General features: G+C 32.3%; 2 protein-coding genes and 1 long non-coding RNA gene across 4 annotated transcripts in view; all 3 read right to left on the reverse strand.

The window, feature by feature from the left end:
• Positions 1–13,352, reverse strand: part of LOC129909888 (serine-rich adhesin for platelets) — a 408,462-nt gene extending 395,110 nt beyond the window's left edge. Inside the window, exon 1 of one of the 2 annotated variants that reach the window (XM_055987033.1) lies at positions 13,214–13,352. In XM_055987033.1, coding sequence (XP_055843008.1) covers positions 13,214–13,222 — 9 coding nt within the window. In that variant the 5' untranslated portion in view covers positions 13,223–13,352. Of the gene's footprint in view, positions 1–1,596; positions 2,136–13,213 lie in introns of those variants that run through there. The other variant, XM_055987034.1, reaches the window with a different exon arrangement.
• A 2,995-nt stretch (positions 13,353–16,347) lies between these two features.
• On the reverse strand, positions 16,348–17,433 carry LOC129910323 (uncharacterized). The gene is made up of 3 exons (XR_008771495.1): positions 17,301–17,433; positions 17,155–17,228; positions 16,348–17,098 (listed from the first exon to the last, which is right to left on the reverse strand). It is a non-coding gene; the product is annotated as an uncharacterized LOC129910323 (long non-coding RNA).
• A 3,491-nt stretch (positions 17,434–20,924) lies between these two features.
• Positions 20,925–21,879, reverse strand: LOC129909937 (uncharacterized protein C7orf50 homolog). Its single transcript, XM_055987109.1, has 2 exons — positions 21,677–21,879; positions 20,925–21,613 (listed from the first exon to the last, which is right to left on the reverse strand). Exons 1-2 carry the CDS (start codon positions 21,789–21,791, stop codon positions 20,994–20,996), a joined length of 735 nt encoding a protein of 244 aa, XP_055843084.1. The 5' UTR covers positions 21,792–21,879; the 3' UTR covers positions 20,925–20,993.
• Between the last annotated feature and the right edge of the window lie 1,749 nt (positions 21,880–23,628).

Below are 23,628 nucleotides of genomic sequence, written 5' to 3' on the forward strand. Positions count from 1 at the left end.
TAAAAAAAGTAAAAAAGACTGCATAATTTGTTTAAAATTCGTGTCCACTTTTTCATGGAATTACCCTTCATTAAAATCGGTTTAGTGGTTAAGGTTTAATTGAGTTTTTTTCAGTTCCCCATACAACGTGAATAACGGTTTCTATTAGAACTATTTTCCTTCTTTCACCTGTTTAAATCTTTTCGTTATCTTTTTTATTTCCCGAGATATCTTAAAATGTAGTAAGTGGGTTCGGCTTCATATATCAAAAAGGAGATAATGACGGTATAATTTATATGGTAGATATACCATGCCAAACAACTCAAGATATCTCAGGCAGTAAAAAAGATATCGAAAAGATTTAAACAGATCTTGAAAGAAGGAAATCAGTTATTATATAAACCGTTACTAAATATGTTCAGACAATTTTACTTATATAAAAGAACAAGGTAAGAAATAGTCAAGAAAAAACTTTTTTTGCATTTTCTAACGTTAATATTTCAAAAACAGGAACTGATTAATTTTTTATGACTTCGGATTCGAGTTCAAAACATCGAAAACCTTCAGAAAAGCATATTTTGGTTACTGCAAGTCACGTTGTCTTCGTTAAATTTCATACAAAAGTGCTAGTTTTCGACTTTTTTCAACTTAAATAGCCATTTTTCACTTTAGTAGGCAGGGCAGTGGGCGGAAATTACTGGTGTTGATTTATCTTCTTATTTCCTATTATTCCTGAAAATTTCATTAAAAACGGTCCAGTAGTTTAGATTTTACGGAGTTTTTTCCACTCTCCCATACAAGGTTCCCTACTGTGTGTCGCAAGTACAGAAAAGTTGTCCCACAAATGTATGAACAGGGTTACCATCTGTTTAACTCTGCATTCTTCAATTTTTTTTCCTTATTCAAAAAAACTACATATAAAGTTATGATAAATAATATTGATGTAGGAAGTTTTTCATCAAAATAAGGATGCCAAGGATATTTTATTCATTTAAAACAAATTTTAACCACTTATCGCTCCACTTTCGACCGACAATTGTTTATTATTATTTTATGTTCCTTGCCGATTTGTTAAATACAAAAAGGCTTTCGAAACCAATATTTAGCTATTTAATATATTTTCGTCCTAAAAGATTCTCAATGATCTTACAATTTAAAGAAAAAAAGCTCATTAAAATTGAACCTATTGTTGAAATCTCTCACGGGAAAATTTTAAATGTCAAATTGTCGCATGTCTTATGTTGATTTGATTGTTTAACAACTTGTTAAAATCTTGTATATTACACATGTTGTGAATTTGATGTTTCCCTTTTATCTGAGCACAGAGCCAAATAAAATATAAAATTAAAAATCAAAAATCATGATGTTTCCTCTTGCATAACATCAAACACATACATTGGACGCGTGCTTTTTCAATATAAACCGCATTACATTGACACCACTACTACATTGCACTTTATATACTATTTCCGAGAAATACAAATTTTAAAATATAATAAAAAGTTCAAGTTTCTAGTTGTTCTTCGTAGTATTTTTAACTATGAACATGTACTCATTCAAATTTCATCATCATCATCGTTTGTTTTCATAAACGTAAACTAAACATTTTTCACTTACCCGATTTGTGAGGACTGATGGGCGTGTGTATAAGGTAGGTGTTCTACTCTCGATATCAATTCAATTCATTTGACTTTTGTAAACAAAAAAAAAAACAACTTGCTCCCAATTAAACCTTTAGCACAAAATAAAAATCAAATTTATTTTTTCGAGTTTCCCGTTGAGAAGACAAAACATTAAACAAAACAACTGCAATGCAACTGCACACAAATGTTGTTGTGATAATAATTTAATGCTCTGTTACAAAAACAAAAAAAAAATTCACATAAACTCTCCCGAGAAATAAAGAAGCGCACCAATCGATACGTCGGCCATAGGTCAACAATGGAATTTCTTCTTTTTGCTTTTTTTTTTATTTTCTTTTTTTTTCTTTTTTTTATAAATAAAATCTCTGCGAATATGTATTATTTTCTCCTTTTTGTCGTTAATCCAATTAAATATACGGCACTACTTGTTGTTGGGTAATAATGAGGAAAATGCAATTATTTCGAAGCAAATAATAATAATTTTGCCAAATATTCTTTTCAAAGGAGAAAATAAAAAAAAAAACGACAAACTGAAATTGAAATAAAACCAATAATTTGATTGACCGTCAACGCGGTTCGCACATAAAATAGATATAAATTGCAAACAAGAAAAAAAAAATGTTACGTATACGCCGCAGTGGATTTGTAGCAAATATCCAAATAAATTATTTTTAAATCAACCGACGACGACGACGAAGACGGTGGCGACTATACGACAAACGATGGCGACAACAAACCCGGTGCGGCGTATTCTCAGACTCACGTCACTTCGAATCGTCTTTTTAAATTAGATGTGATTTGTTCTGTGCACGTCTGCTTTTTGAACGCAACAACGGTCCACTAAAACTGTTTCACTGTTTGGGCCTGTCGGCTGTCGAGAGAAGAAAAACTATTGCCATGATATTCTATAGGGTTCCGTTCTGAAGTAAAGTATAGTCAGCCACCGCCCCCGGTCATGACTAGTATTTTTTTTTTTATTTTATGTATTTTTTTTTTTTTCCTACAGAATAAGAACATTACGAGTGCGAATGGATATATACATATAGGGAGGCAAAATAAAGAATTTAAACGGAAAACATAATACAAAACACAAAACCACAAGAAAAATAAAATAAAAAATAAAATAAAATACCATCGTATCGATATATACGGGCACAAGTATAAGTACGGAACTAGGCACGAAAAGAATAACCGAAAAGTTTGTTGAAAGGATGGAATAAAGAATCGAGAGCAGAATAAAACAACTCTCGAGAGGAACAGATGTCTTAAATTCAATGTTTTGCTTTGGATTTTCATTTATTAATTGAAAACAACTTAAAGAGGTTAATTAAATGTTTATATTGATGTAAAAGAAAAACAAAATTAATGGATTAATTAGCTTTTCTTGTTATTAATTTCATTTTTTTTTTGTGAAACAAGATGCAAATGTATGAAATGCGTTGAAGTTTTAGTAAATGTAGTTTATGTGTTTGTAAATATTTAGTTTAATGCTTTGATTACAGCTCTACTGTCAAAACTAAAAAAAAAAAATACTTCGGGAACTTTTCCGCACTGTATCTTTTGAAGAAAATGCTAAAGAGGATCAATCCTTGGATAAGAAATGTCTAAAATTTTAAGGTGAATATTTTTTGCTCTCACACTTGTTCTTTATCATCTATAGGAATTAAAATAAATCGATCTGAAAAATTTAGAGCGGATGGAATGAATGAGAAGCGCGGGAGGGGGGAGTACATCAATTTTTTTATTTAAATTAGCAATATTTAAACCTTTGACTGAAGGATCAAAAAAAAGCTAAGAAAGTCCTTTTAATGTTTTTTATTTGGAAAAAGTATTTTTTCTTCTAAAAATGTATGCAACAAATTCATTCTTTTTCCTTCGAAGAATTAATATTCTATATTCTTTTTTTTTTTGTATGCTTTTTATGTTACCGATTTAATTTAGTTTTAAACGGCCTTTTAACCATACAAAAATTTGGCGTTTCGTCCCGGTGGAGATCATTGGATTGATCAGTTGACTTATCGTGAGACACCTTGTCAATACAAAAAATTTTAAATTATCTCTCAAGGTCAGTTTATTCACTCTTCTCCTTATTCTCGCAACTGCCTTGTTTCTGCCATTATCATTTCCTGAAAAGCATTTGTACATTTGCGGGAATACGTGCATTTTTGACGTTAAATTCTTAAACAAAAAAGTTATGAAAAAGATTTTGATGTCATCTGTGTACGTCGAAACTTACGAATGGTCACTCACAGACAACTTTTGACCCATTGAAAAAAAAATTTTTTTAAAAATACTGATTACCTAAAATAATGATTTAAATTATGTATGATTTTTAGCCTTTTTTAGGGCAGTGGGTTTCTCAGTCCATTTTAAAATTAGACACGAAGACGAGAAAGTTGGCCACCTAAGTTTCTATAGATTTATTTTATACCACAGGTGTTTAAAATTTTTCATAAAATACTTTTTTTACATTTTGCATCGAAAAAAAAATTTCAAATTTTTTTTAAGAAGAATGTGCAATAGCTATGAGATTTTAAAAGTGTTTATGTACTCATATAATTATTGTAGAAAATTATAAAAAAAAAAGAAATAAATAAAATTCATTCATTCGAGGTTCTAGTGAACGAAAACATAAGATAATAAAATTTAAAATACACTGAACGAAAAAAGCCAATATTTTATGAACTAGTTGCGATAGAACTTTTTTCTATCTGTTTTTAGAACAGTCATAAGTGTAGCTTTCAGCCGTTTTTTGGGTTGCCCATTCTCTATCGGACACCCTGTATTATATTCGGACCTATTCTAAACAAAAATTACCAGGGAAATGGTTTCGGAAAAAGGGCCCCAATTGGAAAAATGGTGAAAATTTCCTTTTTTTTTGCTTTCCCCATATTCTTAACTACTGAAGAACGAAATTCAAGCTTAAAAAAAAATAATGACATTTTAGGAACTTTTCAGTTGGGAGTTTTTTTTTTAGAATAGGCCTGATTATGACGATTACAACTCAACTTCAACTTTTTGAATCGTTATACCTAAGAAACGGTGGGTCTTAGGAAATAAAATGTTATGACACTTTTTATAGATAATAATATGGTCTAAAATTTTTGATAAGACTTACCGTTTTGCTGAACCTTTGACCCTAAGGCCCAGTTGTACAAATATTTAATGCGTGGTTCAGCAACTTTTATCTCCTGAAATCGGTGGTAAGGTTCCAGTTTAGCACTCGTGCAAGGTTCACATATGTAAAAATGGCCACATCCATGCTTGAACCGAAGCTGACCCGCAGCTAATCCGCCGAAATCGGTGGGTTAAATTCCTGATCCGAGGCTGAACCACGTTTGTACAACTGGCCCTAAGTAAATTTTTTTCCAGGACTCGGATCGATGAGGACTTTTTAGATTTAATTTATGATGGTGTTTCCAACAATCCTACCAATTATCAGCTTGCTGGGAATTTATGTAACCTCAGCCCCTTATTTTAGTCTAATTTGACCGGACTATAATATCAAAATTGGAGAACTTGGTTTGATATTTTTACAGGTGTGTTTTTGTTCCATTTGAACCTTAAGCATTTTATCATTAGTAAAATTGTACAAGTGTAAGATCAAATTGAATCAAATGAGAATGGGCAAATTTGTACGAAACGTGGACGTTACGCGGCCATTAATGAATTTGTTATTTTATGATGTTATTAAGTCTTACTTATGTTTTGCAGAAGTTTTATTCTTGTGACGAACTTCAGAAGCGGATAAAATGCATTTTTTTCATTCAACACTTTATGCAGATTGTCTCAATGTTGCAACTTTAATATGCATATTATGATACTCTGTCATTTTCCCCTACTCTGAAGACCTTAATCTTGAATATTCAACCACTAGAACCCAAACTATTAGCTTAACAATTTCAAGCCTATTTTAAGAGTTTTGTTGTTCAATTTTTTGTTACTTTGAATAGTTTGAAAAATTGTCGAACAAAAACAAAAAATCTTGTATTATGAGTTCTATTGGTCGGCTTTTCAAGATCAATATCTTCAGGGTCAGGGAAAATGACAAAGCTTCATATTATATATATTTACAATAAATATATAATTCAATTTTTCCTTCACACATTTAACGATGCAATGTCTTGTATTCTTAAAGCAATACAGCTAAACTTCCAATGTAAAAGTTTTTCCTAAGCTATAGCTCTAGCTTGATACCAATTTCATTAATGGCCGCTCAACGTCCAAAATGCCCATTCTCATTTATTCAAATTTTTACAGTGAGGCCCAAAATTACAATATCAAATTAAAGATGGCATTATAGAGAAAACATACATACATATATGAAACATTCACTTTATATGAAAAAAAAATTATTCGAAACACATTGAGTGGCAAAGGTGAAGTGGATGTAGTGCTTGACTGCTAACTTGGAGGTGTGGGTTCGAGCCCTACCTCAAGCAGCATTCTTTTCTTTATCCCCCAACATGGAAGCCACCCGTGGGATTATATTATGAGATAATAATCATCTTATTCTCAATTCACTGTACCAACAAAAAATTCTTTCCTATCTTTCTATTCCTTGTAACTAGTGCCGTGCAGTATGCATTTAGATGACCTTAGGTCTAAAAGGCATATACTAGTTAAAATTATTATTATTAAAAAAAAAAAAAAAACACACATTCAAATTGTAATGTATGTAAAAGATTAATTTTGATTAAACTGAAAAACAATCAAGTCTTTTCCATTACTTTGCCCTCCAAAAAAGTATGCCTTTTATTTTCTTGTATACCAATGTATTTTAAGAATTTTTTATTTGAAAATCGTTTAAAGAAGTTTTTTATATAAATACAAATTAAAAAAATAATGATTGTAAATACCAATGCAGAAAATTTTTAAAATTTCATTCTTGACCATTTTTTTTACAACTGATTGTAACTGATTTCAGTTCCCTTTATTAAATAAAATATTGAATATTTTAAAAAGTTTTCGAGCTACAAAATTATGGTTTGAGCCAAAAATTATGGTTTGAAAAGGTACTTTTTTTTTCAAAATTTTCCTATTGACTTTAGCAACCGGAGTGCAAATGCAAAAACACCTGTTTCTGAAGTTATGCTGCAATGTGAGGGAATTTTTTTCAACACTCTTTTTGAAGGTTTGTATAAGAATTGCTTTTCTTCTTTAAAAATCTGTTTAAATCTTTGCGATATCTTTTTTATATTCCGAGATATTTTAATTTGAAGTTAGTGCAGTTTAAAATAACGTTATTGATAAAATAAGCCAAAGCACACGTACTTAAACTTAAGATATCTCGGATAATAAAACAGATATCGGAAAGATTTAAACATATTTTCAAAGAAGAAAAACAGTTCTTATAGAACCCGTTAAAAATTATGTTGAAATAAGGTATCCCACATCATAGCCTTAACCTCAAAAACAGACAAAACACGTTTTTTTTCGCAAATTCTAACGGCAATATTTCAAGAACTAAGATTGATAGAATATTTCTGGCTTCATATTTCAGTTAAGCACACCGAAAACTATTGCAAAAGTATAGTTTAGTTTATTCATAATAAAAATAGTCAAATTTTGTTGACCAGAGCTATCAGCCAAAAAACGTGTTTTTGCATTTTCTAATGGAAATATTTCAAAAAACTAGAGCTTTTTTTTATAATGAGCGCGCACTAAAGGGATTACTCTACCCTTAATATGATGAACACAGTACGAGCATTAGGAAAATAGGGAGGGGTTTGAAAGGAGATACCGATGTACATTAGCAGGGATAGGATGTTGTGGAATTTGCCTTTTTTTCTTGCTTAATCGTACGACATTATAGATTAAAAACAAACACGTTTCACGACCCCCTAGTGCCAAATATATGTATTTTATTTTGCCTTTTTTTGCCTTTTCTTTCGTTATTGCCTTTTTTTGTCTTTTCTCTTGTTATTGCCTATTTTGTCTTTTCCTATGTTTTTTATCTTTTTAGCGTCTTAAAGGTAATGCCTACACACAAAACACTCAAATAAAAAGCTAACTTACTCAGTATATTACTTGATCAATATATCTATTCTATATTAAAAATTCACTAATTACCCCACACAAACAAAATTCGAATGAAAAGATCTACCTATGCAACTTGTTTGTCTGCTATTGCTACCATTTATTGTCTTCTACGTTCTATTGCGCGGCCGACAACCGACACGTATTAGAGTTCAAAAGCAAACTTACTCAATTTACAATACTCGATTTGAAGAAGTTCTCCAGATTTTGGACATAATCAAGAGAGATTTGGAAGCTACGAAAGGGGCAGTCGCAAAAGATGTTTTTGAGAAATACAGATCAATTTTTTTTTTTGGCAAATAAGGGACTTGAAAGAGTTGAACAAATAAATTGCGTAATACATTGGAACACAAATCCAGGGGTCGAATTACGACATACGTACGTTAACGTATTGACGCTTTATGTCTCTATCAAATAGAGAAAGAAATAGTCAAAACGTTAACGAACGTATGCCGTAGTTCGACCCCAGAGCTCCCGGCAAATGTTGAAGTTGGCGATGTCGAGTTCTTTAATTGGGGTCCAGTCGTCTCTACAGATGTAGAGAGATATTTTAGCTCCTTTAGAGCACTCTTAAGGGACAATCGCAGGCGCTTGTTAACTGAAAATTTTAAAAAACTCATGATTGTTCAAAATTACTGCAATTAATTTTTATATTTCATTCTTTTCTCAATAAATGCCTTTTTATGCCTTTTTGGGAGTTTCATTTTGCCTTTTTTTAAGTTTTTAGGTCCACAAGATCCTATCCCTGTACATTAGTTTTGAAGTCCTGAGTCCTGAAATGGGATGGAAAAACAGAGGCGGGTAATGCGTTCCACATTCGCGTAGTGCGGCTGAAGAAAGAATCTCTGTATTTGACGGTAAGTCCGAAATTGGACTCGAGGGTAAACTGATGAGCATTCCTGGAAGCGCGAGTGCTACGGTTGAACTGTTTAAGGGGAGGAATGCAACTAGCTATTTCTTCTGAGCATTGCTTATAAAAATAAAGATAGAACAACGTGAGGCATGAGACGTTACGCGCGCCGGTGCTCGAGAGACGTAATTGTATCAGTTATTGATCTATCACCTATCATTTTTATAGCTCTATTTTGTATTCTATCCAAGAAGCTCAACGACGTTATTGAAGCACCTGCCCATATGTGGGAGTTATATTCGAGCTTTGGACGGATATATGCCTTATAAATAACTGCTAGATCAGACGGGGAGAAAAATTTCTTGCATCTTCGGAGGAAGCCTAAACATTTAGCAGCGGATTTAGCGGTGTCAAATATGTGTTCATTCCACAGGAGGTGGTTTGTAATGCACATACCGAGAACTGAAAGGTGGTCGGTTTCCTCGATGCAAGTACCACTCATGGAAAGTGGCATGGGTGGAAGGTTTCGCTTTAATAAAAGTAAATAGCATTGTGTTTTTGACGCATTAAATTCTACGCGATTTTTTATTCCCCATTCGACAATGCTATCAAGGTCAGAATTCAATGAGTTAATCATATTAACCCGTTCGAGATCCACATCCGAAGAACATGGGCGAGAATCAGGAAACGATAGAATATTTCAGAAACCGGATTCGAGTTCAGCACACCAAAAACCCTTGGAAAAGTATTGTATAGTTTATTCATCCAAAACCTTGTTGTGTAGTGTAATAGCTTAAAGTTAGTGTTGAATGATACATTTTTTAATTGAATTTACAATAATAGCTACAAATACAAACAATTCTAACAAATTAGCATTTAACTACCTACAATTTTTTAGATTGAATTTTTTTGGATTCCGCTATAAATATGCCTGTAGACCCCTATTTTTTTTTTTTGACCCCTATTTAGATAAGCCCTCAAAAGATCACCTGCTCAGTTTTGCAGTGGTTTTGAATTTGAAGTAATATTAATTCGTATTTAAGTTTTTTGGGGTCCCAAAACATAATTTTTGTTAAGGACCCAATTTAGGTACAAACGAAACTATTGTGTAAGCCAACAATACAGTCTCTTAATTTGCATTTCTTTTGTTCCTGGTGATTTATTTCCTTTAGATAAGTATTTGTTGAGTGGACTTCAAATCTTTTTGCTTCGTTATTTTGTTTAGGCAGAGGTGGCGGAAGGGGTGTGCGGAGTGTGCCCCCGCACACGGCCCCGCGCTTGGAGGGGCCCCGCGGGCTCCAAATGAAAATGTCTCGGTAATAATAAAATCCGAAAAACCATGTCTATTTTCTTTATTTATATTTTATAACAATCAAACAAAAAAAAATAATTTAAATTGGCTTGTTTCCACTCGATAGAAAAAGAAAATTGAACAATTTAAGATTATAGTTTAACTTTTTTTTTTTAAGTGAAGCACATATTTAGTTTGCCAAGCACCTTGTACTATCTAAAATTTTGGTCTTAAGATTCCAAATTTAATTTAAAACTTAATGAAATGTATACATTTTTTGTTACACAATCTCAGTGATAAAAAACTTTTTTTTTCTTATTTCTATTTTTCAATTTTGTAAAGGTATTTAAAATTGAATGAAATAATTTTTTGTATAAAGCTTAAGAATGGGTAAACTTTATTTCCTGTAAAAAAATTTGTTTTCTCGCTAACGCTCTCAATGTATATAAACAGATTTTTCACAATTTGTACCAATTTAAACACTTTGTTAAGGACGTAAAACATTTTTGTTTTCCGCCGCCAATTTGTTGATCTCCTGAAAAATGATTAAAACAATCTTATTAAGTGGAGTTTTTTTAATTTTCGCTTTTCGAAACTCCGTATTCGAACACATTTTGCGGAATCATTGATGTTTCAAAATACGGACGGATTCACAATCCACCAAACTTTTCCGGTTTTAAATCAACAATTTTATAACTTCATTGAAAAACTTCCAACTAGATGATGAATAAAAACAAACCTAGAATAGTCACACAACTTTTTTATATATCTTCCTGCATCTAGCAGGGAAAGCCCCTTGGTTTTTTCTTGGCCTCTTTTTTTTTAATAGAAATCATAAACAAGTGATTTTAAAAAACAATAGTTTAAAGAAAGAATCAAATCCCGGCTTTATGTCAATATAGCAATAGCACTCAGCAATATTACAGGCTGTTTGAAAAGTGGCAATTTTCAAATTTTAAGACTAACGTGAGACTAGCCTTACCAACCACATTCTTGTAAAATGTATATTTCTTTTAAGAACTGTACAAAATTTGTGTAGATAAGTGGTTCACGCAAAAACGGGACGATATGGATGATGTCCTTCTTTTTTTAATTAGAGATGGTTACCTTAGCATTAAGCAACGATACTCTTGGCAATGTAATGACTTTAAAATTTGAGTTTTTAGCCTCTTATTAAGAGGATTTAATATGGGGACGTTATTTGGTGTGAAAAATATAACTTCATTGGATATAGAACATTTAAGCACAAATTTTGCATAATTATAAAGCCAGTATTTGTCCTACTGCATACAAAAACGTATATAGGACAAATAAGCATCAAATTCATCGAACAAATTTGGTCTATGGGACAATTTTTTTTTTTTATCTTGAAAACTAAAAGAGATAGGACGATTCTGTTTGCAGCAATCGAAAGAGCGTGGCCAAAATATAAGATGGCATCCATAACTCATTTTCGGCAAAAATGGTCTGTAGGACAAATAAGAACTCACGTTACGCTATGTAATAATATTATACCAATTTTAGAGAATTACCTCAAATTTTACTCAAAAATTACTTACGATCTTATGAAAAAAAAATCAAGTGTTAGTTTTTAATAGTTTCTATTATTTTGATGAAGAAAGTTTGAATTTTATTTTTTATTAAAATAGTCAAATTTTAGAAAATTTTACATTTAATTTTTTCTAAAATTTGGAATGTAGATAAATAATTTCTGCAAAATTTGATACCAATTTCACCTAAAATAGTTTTTTTTTCCGAAAAATGTTAAGGTATAACGATTTTGATTTTTTTTTCTAAAAATGCGCCTTAATAGGTGAATGAAATTGCTCAAATTCATTCAAGATTTTGTTAGGCAGGGCGGTCACTGCAGAAACGCTTAACTCATCAAGGTAAAGAAAATTTCAAATTTGAAGTGAAAGAGGGCTGTTAGTAATTACGAAAACCACAGTCCACAGGTCTTCCCGTCTGCATTAGGCACTGTTGGCGTGGTAAAACGAATTGTGCATCTCATAGAGCTTAAAGACGATATTGGTGTCAAATTAATGGTAATGCCATCTTCTTCTCAAATTCAGACGTTTTCCGGGTCAAAGGTTGTCAGTTTCATAACGCAGCATGTTTTAAGGTTAGAAACGATGGAAGTTTCATAAAGTCTTGTTTTTTGGTATGTTGGTCGATGAGTTAAACATTATTACTTAATCAAATAAAAATAAGACACATTAGCAACGACCCTTTGATCTTATGGAGTTAAAAGGCAAATTTAATCTCAAATTAAAGCTAATAATGTCTTCTTTTGAAAACCAGAGGTCTTTCAAGTCAGAAATTGGAACTTAGGTCATGCAGTCTGTTTGAAAGGTAAGAGCGATTTTCATTTCTAAGGTTCCCACAGGTTTGAGGGTGAAATGCCAAGCTTCGATCCGACAGACCTCTTAATTTTGAAAGAAGATGATATAACCTTTATTTTGACATCACTGAGTCATTAATTCCTATATTTATAAGATTTGCATAACACCTTTTGTCTAATTTTTCCTTGTATTTTAATCATTTTAGAAATACTGTGTATGGATTAAAAAAAAATTCGTTGAAGAACGAATTAATTTTTTTCTGATATCTAAGTACATTTAACAAATCTTATTTATATAAAAAGTTAAAAATTAAAGCTATTTGAAATTTAAGAACAAGTTCGTGAGATCGAGTCGTGCATAATGATAGTCCAAAATCAATTTCCTAGGGGCCCCGCAAATTTACTCTCGCACACGCCTCATTTTAGTCTAGTCTACCGCCTCTGTGTTTAGGTATGTTAACAAGTTTCTTCATTACATAATCTTCCGTGGAACCCTGTCAAAAATCGTGTCAACTTAAAAACCTTAGTCAGAAAATTGTTAAAATCGCAAAGCAACTGCATGCATAAGTAAGTTGGTAGTAGTTACTTTCAACAGACAAGAATTTGGATTTTATTTCCATTCCACAATCATGACGAAAATTGACCAGCTGAAAATTTCAAGACTAGCATTTTGTAGCTACTTTGTAAAAAGGTTAAGGTATGTATTTTGCAATATTTAAATGTTTTTGAAATTTAATGGAACTAAGGTGGTAAGAATATGTTATATTTTAAAATTTTATATTTTAAGCAACTTACCTCCAAAAAATATTTTTAATCTTCATCCACAACTTTTGTGCTGGAAATTTCCTTAAAAACCGCATGTCCTTTTTTATCACTCGCGAAAAACACAGAGCAGAAAAAAAAACACTTTACAAGGCCAAATGATGAAGGCCACACTTTGGCAAACCAAATACAAAAAATAATACAAAAATCAAAGAAAAACATTCTTCCCCAGTTTTTTTTTATTTTCATCAACTTTTTTACATACACAAACAAAAAAATGTATCAAAACAAAAATTAGCATAACTTACCTTTTGCATCTGCACTATAAAACCAAAAAAACTCTTAAATTAAATTCAACAAACAAACCGACAAAGAAGATAAAAGAAAAACATCAATATCGTAATTCACTCAAAGAAACTTGCAAACATTTTTCTTATTAGATTGGGTTAATTCTAAAACAATATCCAAATAACAATAATTTATTTAAATGACTTAATATGAAAATACTTTTTATTGAATCATAATTAATATGATTTCATTCAATAAAGTTGAATATTTTATTAAAATAAATTGGTTGTTTTTTCTTGTATTTTTTTTTTTTTAACAAAAAGTTTGTAGATGAAGTTGAAAAACGCGTCGCGACTGTCAACAAATCAAAATACACACAAATGCAATTTGATTGTGTATTTGTTTCTTTTTAATGCAATCACTCTAATAAGAGTGAAGAGGAGAGAAAATAATTGAAAAGAAGAAAACAAAAAAAAATTGACAGGAGCAAAACAAATGCACTAAATCAACTATTCGCTACAAGATGGCAATACATGCAAGTTCTGTTTCCTTGCAATGAAAAATAAATTTAACGTTCAGGAAATGAGTGTTGTAAAGTATTTTTTTTTAAATTATATTGTTTGAACTTTAAATTACAGTTGAAACTCGATTAACCGGGATGGTCGGGACCGAGCCCATTACGGATAATCAAAAATCTCGAATAATAGAACTTTTTTTTTTCTCAAACAAAAATTTATATGCATTTAAGTTTTTATTAAAAAAATTTAAACAAAATCGAAAAAAACATGAGATACTCGTAAAAAACAAACAACAACACATATCCCGTCACTTCTATTTGCATGTGCTGAATTGAAGTGAAGGAATATGTTCGGTCCTGTTCTCATTTTACGGATAGTAGAGTTTATTATGGATAATAGAGCTTAAATAAATACATTCCCAACTAACATTTCAGCCATCGTAAAGGTATTACAGAAGCTATATTTCAGGTTCTTTTTAACTTTTGTAAGGTTGTTGGGCATGGAAAAAGGAGAACGTTATACAAGTTTGACCCTTTATGCCAACTTTTCACGAGTCGATTTTAGCCACACGATATGTCGGTCGACTAGGATTTTTCCTTAGAGGATATAATATATGGAGTGCTTGTTCCTATACCTAATACATTGTAACGCCATATGCATGGAAAGGGGTCGCTGCCTTCGTTTTTCAGTACGAGTCCGGTTCCGCAGCTGTAAATAAACACGCTTGTTGATGACAGGCATCAAATGAAAATAAAATGGAGGCATGCACTCATCGAAAAACTTAAAGAAACTAGAGCCCTCTATAACTAACAGCTCAAGCACTCCATATATTATATCCTCTAAGGATTTTTCTATGGTGATATCACTTTAGTCGCCTGCGACTTACTTTAGTGCACATAACCAAATTCTTATCTCAAAAGCCCAACACGATGATTTCTCTGTAGTTCTACAGACTTGCATTAAAATAAACCAACATCGATTTTTTATTTTATATCTTTATTTACAGACTGAATGCATTCAATTGACCAACCTCAAAACACCCCTGCATGCACAAATGTTTTTTTTTTTATTTTCTTTCATTTGACAATTCGTATTTTTATTTTGGTTTATGCATTCGCGTTTGGTTGTTTTTGATTTTACCGTTAAAACTTTTGTTATCAACAAAAACGTATGTAAAAATGTCCCCTTCATTGTTAATGTATTCTTTAATACAAAAAACATCTAAATGATAAATGAAGCAATAATACATTCGGAAATGAACGACAACAACAAATAGTGTCTCCAGCTATGATGGTTATTACTGCAACAATAATTTTCAGGTAATTTTTCAAAATTAAAAAAACAGTTAAATATCCAATTAGATTTAATGGAAACATAGTTGTTTTGTTGTTAAACATGTCCTAGCAAAAGAAACTTCGTAATCAATTTTGAGTCAATGATCTTGAAACAGTTTTAGCTTCATTAAAAATAATGATAATCCCAAATAACAACAATTCAAAGATCATCATTTCAACGCGAAGATTGTGAAAAAAAAATATAAATAACTGCAGGAAATAAACCAATCAAGCATTTTACTCAACCGGAGACACGAATAACTAAGTGGCTCTCCCCTACTTTTTAGGTTAGGGTTTCCGAGCACTGCCCTCAGTCCTCCTCTCCTCTCTGCTCTGGAAAGCCAGATCCAAGGTAGCCATCAAATCAAGCCAAGCCATTAACTACAGCTCGCGTCCAATGACGTCGAATAAAAAGATTTGAATTTGAGACTTTTTTTTATGAGGGTTTGGAAGCGATTGTTGTACCCACTTTACGCTTTATTATTTAATTTGTTTAGCGAGAAAGATCTAAAAACGACGCGTTTATGTGGCGTCGCATCAAGTCGTAAAATAAGCAGAGAAGATCCATTTGCTTGTTGACGATTTCCAACACTCTCTTTTCCAATTTACAAATTATTTAGTTTATTTCAAGAAGTTTTTCAAAATTTATGACAGATCTTCTCCTGAATTTCTTTGTAAAAGAAAGATTTTAAGTATTTTGTGGACCATCGTAACCAATTGCAGGATACGAGTTGGCTTTTGATGGTTTTCCAGACGTTTAGGATTTAGCTTCATTTTAAGACGTCAATATTTGTTTGCAAAGTCCTGCTTTTGAGAACAAAATAAGACGATGATTGGTTAATTACTTCAGCTACTTTCAGCTTAAGACATTGCTGCACTTTCTTCTTCAATCTTCTCACGTCTAACCCATCACCAAACGTAATCTTATTTCCACCCCCAAAAACCCACTTGTTTGAAATTATAAATAAAAAAATTTTAAATCAAAGTCAACAATGAAAAATAAAAGTCAATGGAAAATTTTCTGACTTAAAAAAATAAAATAAAAAGTCAATGGAAAATTTTCTGACTTAGAAAAATAAAATAAAATTCAAAGCAAACTTTGATATTTCGGAAATTTACTTTGAGAAATAAAATAAAATTTCGATTGAAAATTTTATTTGTCATGAAAAATTTTCGTTCAAGCTGGGGCTTCCTTCAGAACTGAAGAAAAAAATGGTTATTCATTATGAAAAACCCCAAGGATCATTCCAAAAATATCCAGCCTTACGAAGCATTAGAATCTGAATAAAAGAACACACAGAATGAAGTACAAAAATGCCACAAATCGAAGCAAATTTTATTATAAAGAATTGTCAAGATTTGTTATGAAGAATTTATAAAGCAGACACCACATCCTTTGGGCTCACCCGTCTCGTCCTTGGGCACAAAAGTGGGGCTTGCCAGCCAGATTTTTTCAACCCTTCGCTCATCCTTGGGCACGAAAGTTGGGCTCATCAGCCAGATTGTGTCTACCCTTCACTTCTTGGAAGGATACAACACCCTCTAACTGACGAGCCCAACAATCGTACCCAGGCACAACAATCCGGCTTATCAGCTAGTTAATGTCTACCCCTCGCTTCTTGTAAGGATACAACATTACCCAACTGATAAACCCAACTGTTGTGCCTAACGCCAAAACCTGAAAAGAAAAGAAATAAATAGAAATTAAAAAAAAAACCTCTCATCTGCCAAGGAGACATCCTGAAAATGGTGTTGATGCCACCATTGTCAAGTGCTTCCATGACAGAATCGATGCTTCTTCATCATCTCAGCTCAGGTTAAATCGGACTTTTCGATTAACGTGAGCAAAGACGAGATATGCTGGTCTGTCGTGGAATGTCTTTGAATTGTCAAAAGCCCTTTGGGGATCAAAAGTTATAAGGTGTCGAACACCGCGAATCCTGTCAAATGTATTTTTATAATAATATACATTATTACCTTTACAGTGGTTGATTCGCTTGATTCGAAATCTGCTGCAGCATTTTGTTGCCATTTTCAGCACATTTTCATATATCTAAAATGATATTTAAATTCAATATACATTAATTAACACAATTTAATTATACTTACATTTTTAATATCTTGCATTTTGAATTTAAATTGATTTTCTTCCGCAGCTTCGCAATTCGATGTTGCTTATTTCGCTTCAGAAAATAAACTGATTTTATTTCTATTTTTCAAAGCTTATATTATTTTTTCTGAGAGTCATAGCTTACCTCGATTAAAATCGTTTTTTTCCTTCATTTCGTTTGAAATTTCCACAGCATTCCTCGATTGAAATTTTTTTATTTGAAACGAAAAATTTTCCATTGACGTTGAAATTTTAAAATTTCATAGCAACTTTGATTTCAAATTTTTTATTCGAATATTCGTGAATAAAAAAAATTTTCCATGACAGATTGAAATTTTAAAATTTCATAGCTTACCTCGATTTAAAATTTTTTATTTGAAAACGAAAAATTTTCCATTGACATTGACACATTGAATATTTAAATTTCATAGCTTACTTTAATTTTCAATATTTCAATTAAATAACAAACATTTATAACTACAAATTATTATGGAAGTCTTGAAAATATATGTTGTAATGGCTTGATAAAAGTGCAACAATTTCTTAGTGGAAATAACATTTTCTTCTTTTTCTGGCATTTTTCTTCTTCATGAAATCAGCCCGATTCTGAATGAAAAATCCCGGGAAAAAGGCTCATAATCGAAAAAATTTCAAGAATATCATTCTTTTTTTTGTTTTTTTTTTTTTGTTGATAAAAAAGCAAAAAAATTGCAAGATTTAAACTTTTTAATTGGGAGCGGTTCTCCCGAACAAGTTTCCTTTTTAAATTTTAGTTTTCATTCAGAATAAGGCTCTGAATACTGAATGTGTTCTTTTTATTTGGGCTGGATTTTTTTTCGAACGATTCTTCGGGTTTTTTATGATGATTACACAGTCACACACAAAAAAAGTTCTGATCTGTGGTTGCGACTATGTTTTTCATATAGTTTTTGGGTCGCTGAAAACGAATCCGAAGTCCGTTTTGCCCAATCACGTCAGGTTTTCGAGATAACTTAAAAAAATAACACAAAAAATCCTCATCAGAGAAAAAAAAATTTGTTTTCGTGACATTTTTGAGGTTATCTCGAAAACCTGACGTGATGGGGCAAAACGGACTCCGTAATCGACTTCAGCGATCCAAAAACTGTATGAAAATAACACTGGTTTACAAAATTAAACTTTTTTTTTGTTTCCGGAACAAAAATATACTTTTCTGAAGGTTTTCGGTGTGCTGAACTTGAATCCGAAGTCAAAAAAATTCTAGCAGCTCCCGTTTTTGAGATATTACCGTTAGAAAATGCAAAAAAAACGTTTTTTTTTTGAGTTTTTCGCACCTTATTCTATTGTATAAGGAGTTCAGCACACCAAAAACCTTCAGAAAAGTATATTTTTGTTCCGGCAACAGAACCCTTGTTAACCAGTGTAATAGTCGCAACCCCAGGTTGTGGCAGTGTTATCTAGTTACAAGGGTTCAATAGAGGAAGATCCACTTGACACTGATAGCATCAACACCATTTTCAGTATTTCCCTTGGCAGATGTGATGTTTTTAATATAATTATTATTGAATTTCTTTTCAGGTTTTTGTTACGTTAAAAATTAATTAAAATTTAATTTGTCTAATTTAAAAATTTTTTAAATCGGATTATAATATTTCAAGATGAATCTACAGTTAAAACAAGTGGGTTTTGGGATAGGAAAGAAGATAGGTGTAATGAGTTAATTGGGTTAGACTTTAGTTTAGATATTGATACTATAAATCTCTTTTTAAACATGCTTTGTGAAATAATTCAATGTTTACCTTTAAGATTCTAAGTACATTATTACAAACAAAAACTGCATTCTAATTTTCAAAAACTCGAATAAGTTTGGAAATAAAAACTAGAGATTTTAAAATTTGGATCTTTTTTCACCTACGCGACGGTATATAAAAAACTTTGACATGATTGGACATTTACAAACAATAATATCCGTTGTAGATGCTATTGGTACCAAATTGCAAGCGCACCCATCTAGCCATATAGGATTTATCTAGAAATTAAGACGAACTGATTCGAAACATGACGCTCGAACGCCCCTGAGGTGCGTTCTTTTAATAACAATAGTTAACTACGTTTACCAATTACCGATAGTAGTTGACAAAATTGTTAAAATCATACATACATATCAAAAGAAAGGTCTCTTTAAGCTTAATTCATAAATGAAAGCCAAGAATTTCTGAGAGATTTGTTTGCTGTGTTGTTCCATATTATAAAAACAGGTACACGTATGAACGCCCCTGGATAGTCCCCCTAAAAAAAATGCATTTTAGGTGGTAGAGGGTAGAATAGGAACCCAGATCTCCGGATTGCATTGTACAGCTCGAAAGAGTGTTTACATTGGCAAAATGGTTTTATCTCGTGCCGCAAAGGCAGTATTCTGCTTCTCCAGCTCTATTTGCAAAAATACTTATTTCAGATCTTTACTACTGATGTTGATGGTAGCCGGTTGTTCGATGGTCCTTATCCTATCCTTACCATGAACTTTAAGTTTGACTGTCAAGTATCGATTGAACTTTGGATTTGATTGAAATAGGGTTTTTCTTTCCCAAAATGCTTTCCACCAACTTCGACCTTTCAAGTTTCAACTATGATTACCAATTCTGCAGAAACTGCTTAGTAGTAGCCGTTGTTAGCTCCTGTTTTTATAGAATATTGCAATAACAACACTTTTTTGTTTTTTAGTTTACAGATCTAACAACACCATTGAATGTGAACTCTTCGAATCATTACGTTAATTCAATTACAGAAGGATTTTCATCACCATTCTTATCAGCTGTCCAACAACAACAACAACCTGCAGCAGAACCAACTCAATCTCAAACATCTTTACTAACCTTACATTCCAATCTACTTCCCTTTGTACAAATGCACAGCACAAATGCCCAAACGACAATTAATGTTCAAAGATTATAATGGACAATTAATAATTTCGGAAACATATTCCGCCGGCAGCAGAACCATGAACAAATCAAATCCGAAGAACCCATCAAATCAGATCAATCCGATGCTTCGGCAGCTATTACTGCTATTCAACAACAAAATCCTACCAACATCAGTACACCTGATGGTCAGGCTAGGCTAGTAGTACTGGGAACGTGACACCACCTTCTGCAAATAATCCGGTCCCAAATCAACAACCACAACAAGCTCAATCTACTCCACAATTAACCTGTGCCATTTCGATACAAAGATGTGCTCAGTGTCCCTATTTGTGTCTGCATGCGGAATCTTTAGAAAAGCATGTTGCTTCTGTGCATTTTCGAAACAACAACGACGAATCACCCCAGTCGGAATGTCAAAATAAAAAAATCACCTGCCCCGGTTGTGATAATATGTACATTCTATGCCAAGGAATCATTGGAAGTGTATCTTAATTGTTCGATATTAGTTGCGTTCCTTTGGGAACATTTATCTACTGTTTAGTACTTAAAACTACTTTGAAATACTTTTGGTATATTGAAAAAGTAGTTTAAAGGTGTTTTAAATACTAAGGAGTAGATAAATGTTTCCAAAGGAACGCAGCTATTGAAGGATTGAGATTCGTTGAAATAAAAAAAAAATAAATAAGCTTTCTATGAGTTTATGAGTCCCTATCTCCAATGTTTTGGGAAGATAAAACCTTATTGATAGACAGATAGAACTCTTGGAGGATTGCAGTAGAGCCAGTACCAACTACAAGTGGTAGCCCAAGGTCCATCCTAAACTCTGGAGCGACATCCTAAATCCCAAGTAATTATATTAAACACATATATTAAATATATGTAATATTGAAATATTATTCAGTTTATTTTGTTTTTTATATTTGCACCTAAAAATAATTTTAATCAAAACTTTGCAACAACTCTCGCGCCCTTCTATATTTTTCCGACGATGTTATCAAGTTACCACCATCACCTGCCTTCTCTGCTTCCTTATCTAGTTCATCAATAACTGCCTCGGCAGCTTTTGTAATTTTCTCCTTAGCCGCTCCTTTGGACCCAGATAGATATTCCAATGCGATTGGCCAAACTTCTGCACTAATTTTCGTATCATCAAACACTGTGGTTTGGACACCAATTTGTCGAAGCTTCTCAAACTTCCAATCTTCACGATTGTTCTTCCATTTCAAAAGATACTCTTGGTTACGAGCTATCTCCTTGTTGGGACATTTGTTTTTCTGTTCCTCTAATCGTTGTTGGTGTTTGAGTTTTTTCTTCTGTCGAACTGTGAGTATCGCTTTGATATTTTCAGGCTTCTCACTTTCTAAAAGTTGTTCAGTGGTAGGACCTCGGAAGAATTCATCTTCATTTTCATCGTCATCGTCCGCCTTTGCTAGAGGTTGTTGTTTTTTGTGTTTCTTTTGATCGGCAGCAATCAAGCTGACTGCTTGTTTCATGCCATTGGATTTTATTTTAGGTTTTTTCTTAATTTGCTTTTTGGTGGCAGGGAGCTTCTCTGGGTCTGAGTTGTGTGATAGAAAATTAAGTTATGTTTACTTTTTGGCGAAATGCTATTTTTATTTACCTGTTGGAGATGATTTCTTGTTATTGGAAACATCGTTTTTCTCTAATTTGTTTTTCTTTTTAGGACTTTTTGATTTTTTTAAGGATTCTTCAGGTGATTTATTTATTTTAGCCATCGTTGATTTAATTCGTCTTTGTATCAAAACAAAACGAAAGGAAAATGAAGATGAAGAAAGCAGAAAACACGTTGAAAATGATACGTCAAATTACAGATAAGATCTGTTTGGTGAGACAATTTTTTTCGTTTGATTCAAATCTGTTTCCATTTGCTTTGTTGAGAGTTTAGAGGATATAATATATGGAGTGCTTGTGCTGTTAGTTCCGTGAAGCTTTTATAGAGGGCTCTAGTTTCTTTAAGTTTTTCGATGAGTGCATGCCTCCATTTTATTTTCATTAGATGGCTGTCATCAACAAGCGTGTTTATTTACAGCTGCGGAACCGGCCTCGCACTGAAAAACGAAGGCAGCGACCCCTATCCATGGCGTTACAATGTACTAGGTATAGGAACAAGCACTCCATATATTATATCCTCTAAGAGTTTTTGTAACGCAAAAGCCTCACAATATCAAATTCAGCTCACCTTGTTCTCATAACTTGTGAGGTTTGCCAGAATAGGGCTGTAAGATGTAGGGGATTCATAATGTGCTGCTTTGGGCTTTATAGAATTTTCACACCAAGCCAAAAATGCGGTTTTTGCGAAAAACCCTAAAAACTTATATCAAAAACACAAGTTTTTCCATACATTTTTCATAAACCACAAGTTTTCGTAAAACACAAGTTTTTGATTAAACTTGCCAAAAACCTGAAGATGAAAACATTCAACTCCAAACGAAATAACCAAACAAACCTTTTCAGGAATTCAGCAACAATCCAGCAGACAAAAAAAAAAGAACTGACAGCAGACAAAAAAAAAAAACAGAACTGACAAGCAAAGATAACTAATTGTTTTGCAAATGCGGTTTGTTTTGTTTTTTTTTTGATAATATAAATCAAATTTCTTTTTTTATTTCTTTCATTAATTATAGAAAATGGCAGAGCAGAAAAAATAGTGGGGGACCGAAGATGAAGAGTTCCTATTGGAACTTTGGGCTGAAAAGGAGCCATAGCTCAAAGGCAGCCGAAAAAACGGTCATATTTACATCAAAATGTCTAAAGAATTTGAAGGGTGGCCAATATATTATGCTCCGGAAGAAATTAAAATGAAACTACACAATTTAACGACCAAATAAATAAAATTATATTTAAATTGCCAGAGTTCATTTTATTTCATCAATTTTGTGATCTCAAGCTGATTTAAACAACAAATATTAAATCCCATCGAAAACTTGACATTTGGATGTCAAAAAATTTTAAACGTCAAACAGAAACCTGTAAATTTGTAGTGTGAACGCTTTTCAGGTTTTTGAAAACTTTTTGCCATAAACCGCGTTTTTGGGTTTGGTGTGAAAAGGCTATTAGTATCTACCAGAGATACCCAAAGGAGATGGGAAATTTTCTTACGTTTTACCCCCCAAAACCAATTTGTTTATTTAGTGTTGTTGTAATCTCTTTTGTATTCGTGAATAAATGTGAAAAACACACAGTGTAGCCACGCTGTTTTTACGCATACCTAGCCAAAAGTGTACGATTTTTTACGCATACTTAGCCAAAAGCGTCCGTTTTTTTACACCAAAAGCGTCCGACACAGCTTGTAGGCAAACCAGTATGACGTCAGAAGTTTTGCCATCTGCTTCCCATCTCACGAATCGTGATCCTGATGAAAAGCAATATCTCATGTAGTAGTTGTAATACGTGTTAATAATTAATGATCTATATGGATCAAGTGGGATAATAAAAAACGGCTATTATCATTTTTGCATTTTTGTTGATTTTTGAAAAAACGCTCCTAAATTTCAAACAGGTGAATTCGTGCTTGTGGGGTAAGATAAACTAAACAAACAGAGCTAATTGAGC

The sequence above is a fragment of the Episyrphus balteatus genome, chromosome 2, assembly GCF_945859705.1.
Source record: "Episyrphus balteatus chromosome 2, idEpiBalt1.1, whole genome shotgun sequence".
In the NCBI taxonomy this organism is placed as follows: Eukaryota; Metazoa; Arthropoda; class Insecta; order Diptera; family Syrphidae; genus Episyrphus; species Episyrphus balteatus.

Bases quoted from the DNA above. Each gene is read 5' to 3' on its own strand.
- LOC129909937 (XM_055987109.1), bottom strand. From the start codon at position 21,791: ATGGCTAAAATAAATAAATCACCTGAAGAATCCTTAAAAAAATCAAAA. The intron at 21,614-21,676 runs GTAAATAAAAAT...CACACAACTCAG, and splicing joins CAAGAAATCATCTCCAACAG to ACCCAGAGAAGCTCCCTGCC.